Here is a 5,484-nt window from a genome sequence, read left to right as displayed (position 1 = left end):
TCTCCCATCCATGCACAGCAACAAGCTGAAGCTTAGAATACAAAAATATTTTGTGAAAGGGGAGGATAGCCTCTTGACACAATAAGGGATTGATATGCCCCACTAGGTAGAGCATTGACCTTGGACCCACATACAAAGGCCATGCCACCCAGAGAATGACTACATAGCCTTAAGCATCTTCATCTTCCATCTGTACAATAGGAACAACACAGGGCTTTTTACCCTTAAATATTACGAGTCCAAAGGCATTAAAAGTGATTTGTGCGCTATAATTGGTAACTGTATTGCATCACCATAATAGCTACTTAGCAAATGACATGCTTTTAAATTAAAGGGAAAACATCTGCATCGGTAAAAGCAGGTGCAAGTAATGCATATTAACCACCTCAGAGCCCAAAAGTTTAATTCCTTCCTGTTTTTTAGATTTCATAATTAGCTTTCTTTAGATTTCATAATTAGCTTTAAAATCTTTATTGCACTCTATTTTTATACAATATTGTAAAAGCTTGAATAAAAGTTTCAAATTTTATTTCAGTAGGGTTTATAATGAACCCTATAAATCAAAAGAAGAAAATTACTGGAAATGCTAACAAATAAAAGCCTGACCAAACCAAGCACAAGAACAACAGTGCAATCTCTACTCCAACAGTGCAATCTCTACTCAGAAGTAAATTCTACTGAATTCAACTGGGCTTACTCCCAGGTAAGTGTGTCTAAGACTGCAATCCTATACACAAACCTGATTAAACTTAGTGAAATGTAGTTCTCTAAAAATGTATAAGACAGAGCTATAAGCCTGTTGAAAATTATTCAATGTTATGAAGGATTCATATTACAGTACTGTTTATTTTTCATGGTCCATCACATGAAATTTGGTAGTCTCCTTTGGTCCTGTGAAAAAGTGGCACAATCCATTAAAAACAGAAGGCATATGTGCTTTAAGGTTATCTTTCCTCTAAAAGGAAAGTTACAAAGAATAAACAATATGAACATTGATTTCCCCCACCGCTAATAAAGCATAGCCTAAAGTTCAAACAAGCAAACTCTAAAATCACTTGCAGTGGTAGACACTTTACTGGCTATCAAAAAACTGTTCTTCATAGTCTAACTACCACAGCAAGAAAATCAAAGATAATTCTTGAACATACAATCTAATTAAATAGTTTATTTGTTATAGTGACTATTGCTATTGAATCCCCACCAAATCTATTACCAGGAAAATCTACACATAAAGTTTCAGTTCCACATTTATTGATTGTAGTTTGACACAGACAATTCCGGTCCCATTTTCTATTTTTGTGTAATGGGAAAAGAGTTCTGGTCCATTAACTCTCCCACTTTCTCCTGCAGGAAGTAAACCATCTCAGCTAACACAAAGACATGTGTTTCATCCAAGTCTTGTATGATGAACTTCTTCCCCAGGGCATTTGATTCATCCAAGTACAGCAGAAACTGCTTCATGGCTGGGTCACTGTGGAGGCACAAATAAAATGGTCACATCACATGATATTTTAACTGAATTAAATTTACAAACCTTTGGAATAAATGAACTATAAGGCAGCTCAGGAGTACATTTTCAGGACTGTTTTGTTACTTACAGTACCTCTGTAGTCATGGAAACTGGATGGTCTTCGGAAGCATTACTGAAATCCCCAGAGTGCTCTAAAGTTATTACATAGCTGGTGAGCTTCAGAAAAAGAAATTGGGAGTACTGCAGTTAAGACCCCTATTGAAAGCCAGGAGTCTGAGCAGCTCTTTGAGCTTAACCTATCAAAGTACAACTAAAATTCAGTCAAGCTGTTTATAGTGTAAAAATCTGGCCTTCAATTAGGCTGAACTGGACAGGGAACACAATCATAGGGCTATGGTAGTTGTATTATCATATGGCTATGGTAGTAGGCATGATAGTTGAATTACAAGCAATAATACTTTTTAACTAGCGGGGAAAGGAAATGTATAACGCACAAAAATTAAAGCATAACATATTACAGGGTGGTTCAACAATTTGAAGGAATATTTTTATTCTGTATCTCAAGAGTCTTGGATTTAGGAAAGGCTATACCACAATTGCCCTCATTTCACACGCTAGCAAGGTTATGCTTAAAATTCTACAAGGCAGGCTTAGGCAGTATGTGGACCGAGAACTCCCAGAAGTGCAAGCTGGATTTCGAAAGGGCAGAGGAACCAGAGACCAAATAGCAAACATGCGCTGGATTATGGAGAAAGCTAGAGAGTTCCAGAAAAACGTCTACTTCTGCTTCATTGACTATGCAAAAGCCTTTGACTGTGTCGACCACAGCAAACTATGGCAAGTTCTTAAAGAAATGGGAGTGCCTGATCACCTCATCTGTCTCCTGAGAAATCTCTATGTGGGACAAGAAGCTACAGTTAGAACTGGATATGGAACAACGGATTGGTTCAAAATTGGGAAAGGAGTACGACAAGGTTGTATATTGTCTCCCTGCTTATTTAACTTATATGCAGAATTCATCATGCGAAAGGCTGGACTAGATGAATCCCAAGCAGGAATTAAGATTGCCGGAAGAAATATCAACAACCTCAGATATGCAGATGACACAACCTTGATGGCAGAAAGTGAGGAGGAATTAAAGAACCTTTTAATGAGGGTGAAAGAGGAGAGCGCAAAATATGGTCTGAAGCTCAACATCAAAAAAACCAAGATCATGGCCACTGGTCCCATCACCTCCTGGCAAATAGAAGGGGAAGAAATGGAGGCAGTGAGAGATTTTACTTTCTTGGGCTCCTTGATCACTGCAGATGGTGACAGCAGTCACGAAATTAAAAGACGCCTGCTTCTTGGGAGAAAAGCAATGACAAACCTAGACAGCATCTTAAAAAGCAGAGACATCACCTTGCCGACAAAGGTCCGTATAGTTAAAGCTATGGTTTTCCCAGTAGTGATGTATGGAAGTGAGAGCTGGACCATAAAGAAGGCTGATCGCCGAAGAATTGATGCTTTTGAATTATGGTGCTGGAGGAGACTCTTGAGAGTCCCATGGACTGCTAGAAGATCAAACCTATCCATTCTTAAGGAAATCAGCCCTGAGTGCTCCCTGGAAGGACAGATCGTGAAGCTGAGGCTCCAATACTTTGGCCACCTCATGAGAAGAGAAGAATCCTTGGAAAAGACCCTGATGTTGGGAAAGATTGAGGGCACTAGGAGAAGGGGACGACAGAGGACAAGATGGTTGGACAGTGTTCTCGAAGCTACGAACATGAGTTTGACCAAACTACGGGAGGCAGTGGAAGACAGGAGTGCCTGGCGTGCTATGGTCCATGGGGTCACGAAGAGTCGGACACGACTAAACGACTAAACAACAACAACATACCACCTTTTCTAGTCCCCTACTTTTATTCATACTCCATGCCACTCATTTCATTCAGGGATTATAATAACCAGTTTCCAGTTTCACTTATGTCATTTCACTTCATTTATTTTTATTTATTAAATTTGTCCATTGTTTTAGCTTAGCCAGGGCAATCCAAAGCAACTTTCAACCAAACAGACAACCCCTCCTGCCAATAAATACATTAAAACCAAGAGGAAAATGAAATACACTTAAAAACATCCTGCTCTCATAAAAAGGCCAGATAGTTAAATAACAAAAGCCAGGTTATAAAGGAAAGTTTAATGAAGGTGCTTGGTGAACCTCCCTGATGAGAGCATTCCACAAGCAAGGAGCCACCACAGAAAAGGCTTGTTCTCATCTTGCCACCCTTTGGACTTCTCACAGAAGAGGCACCCAAAGAAGGGCCTGAGATGACAATCACATGGTCCAGGTTGATTCATAGGCGGAGAGGCGGTCCTTGAAGCACTGCTGTCCCAAGCCATTTAAGGCTTTATAGGTCAAAGCCAGCACTTTGAATTGGGCCCAGAACTGATTGGCAGTTAGTGCAGTTGGGCCAGGATTGGTGTTATATGCTCAAATGGTCTTGCCCCACTGAAAGTTTCTGAACCATCTTCAGAGGCAGCCCCACATATAATGTGCTACTTACCATTCTATAAGTATTCCTTTCAAAACATTCACCATCTTCACAAAAGCTTTTCAGACTCCTAAAGAAACCAATAAATAAAAAATAAGTAAAAATATATGTGTGACACAGTTTATAGGAGAAGAAATTTTACTGAAGTTTTAAGGCTTCAGTCCTATGGAGGAATTTAGGAAAAGAAGCCTCATTGAAACCAGTTAGGTATTTTGCACAGAATTGCACTCTCAATCACCCTACAACTAGTAAAACCCTAAAACTAGTAAAACAAGTTGCTAACATTACGCATTACTGGCTATTATGAGAAGTTGCTGAAATACAACTTATTACTAAACTGAAGCTAGGGAGAGACCTGGTCTGAATAGAGATATTGGATTCGTGTCTCATTACATATGCTAAAGCTATTTTTGGTCATCTGCATACTATCCCTTGCTTTTTCCTGTAGGACTAATTGCAGTCGTTAACAGTTGTCAACAGGTTTACCATACCCATTGAGTCAAAAACCCATCTCCTACCCTTCTGAGAAAAATCCCACCCCATACTCCCCCTATATACTAGCATACCTCCAAACCTGGAAGTATTTTACTGGCCTTTGCCGCACACGCATGCAGAAACCTCGGGATCTGACCAGACCTCTGGAATGGATCCTGTCCACAACCGAAGGTACCACTGTATAAGTGTCTGGTGACTTCTGTTTCAGTGTATCTGAAGAAGTGTGCATGCACACGAAAGCTTATACCCAGAACAAACATAAGATAGTTGGTCTCTAAGGTGCTTCTGGGCAATTTTAAAAGTAATTTATTTATTTCATTACACATTAACACAATGCATACCAATATTTAAACACATACTAGCACTCAACATAGAATCAAAGAATTGTAGAGTTCGGAAGGTCCACCAGGGTCATCTAGTCCAACCCCATGCAGTGCTGGAATCTTTTGCCCAACGTGGGGTTCCAACCCACAACCCTGAGGTTTAAAGTCTCATACTCTACCTACTGAGTAAACGTAAGTAAAAAGTAATATTTTCAAGAAGGGGGGGGGAGATATCATTCATGAGCTAGAAGCTCTCATGTTTAGAATCAGGTGGGGGGAGGGGGGCAAAGCTGCCTTAACCCATTCGCACATTTCAGCATTGGCCACCAGGCATCACATCAGCCTTTCTCTATACACACAACACAAGAGGCTACGCAAAGCTGGAGGAGGACAAAAACTCAGGGGCGCGAGGAAGAGGCCGCACAGCTACTCTAGCCGAGTGAAAGCGCTGGCGGCGAACACGACAAACAAGGGGAAGGGGGGGGACACCCTCTTACGTTTCACACAACCGACAGCATCCCCTCGGAGGCGGAAAATTAAACCTCAGTCTCGCCTCTCCAGCAAACCGGAAGAGGCGGGCACATTTTAAGCCGTCTAGCTCCCGCCCCCCCCCCCCGCGCACGCGTGTGTGTCTCGGCTCGCCCTGGGATTGGCTGGAATC

At 41.1% G+C, this 5,484-nt stretch overlaps 1 protein-coding gene across 3 annotated transcripts; it reads right to left on the bottom strand.

Annotated features, from left to right (window-relative positions):
- Nucleotides 1-1,234: 1,234 nt before the first annotated feature.
- GTF2H5 (general transcription factor IIH subunit 5) lies at nucleotides 1,235-5,382 on the bottom strand. Of its 3 annotated transcripts, XM_088667330.1 has the most exons (4): nucleotides 4,572-4,819; nucleotides 4,018-4,075; nucleotides 1,604-1,687; nucleotides 1,235-1,471 (listed from the first exon to the last, which is right to left on the bottom strand). In XM_088667330.1, the coding sequence occupies exons 1-4, from the start codon at nucleotides 4,727-4,729 to the stop codon at nucleotides 1,469-1,471; spliced, it is 303 nt and encodes a 100-aa protein (XP_088523456.1). In that variant the 5' UTR covers nucleotides 4,730-4,819; the 3' UTR covers nucleotides 1,235-1,468. The 3 variants fall into 3 exon arrangements, with proteins under 3 accessions (XP_088523456.1, XP_034964535.1, XP_088523457.1); XM_035108644.3 differs by lacking the exons at nucleotides 1,604-1,687; nucleotides 4,572-4,819 and adding an exon at nucleotides 5,321-5,382; XM_088667331.1 differs by lacking the exon at nucleotides 1,604-1,687 and having other exon boundaries at nucleotides 4,572-4,624.
- Nucleotides 5,383-5,484: the final 102 nt, after the last annotated feature.

The sequence above is a fragment of the Zootoca vivipara genome, chromosome 3 (assembly GCF_965207765.1).
Source record: "Zootoca vivipara chromosome 3, rZooViv2.hap1.1, whole genome shotgun sequence".
NCBI lineage: Eukaryota > Metazoa > Chordata > Lepidosauria > Squamata > Lacertidae > Zootoca > Zootoca vivipara.
This window is presented reverse-complemented; position numbering and strand designations above follow the sequence as displayed.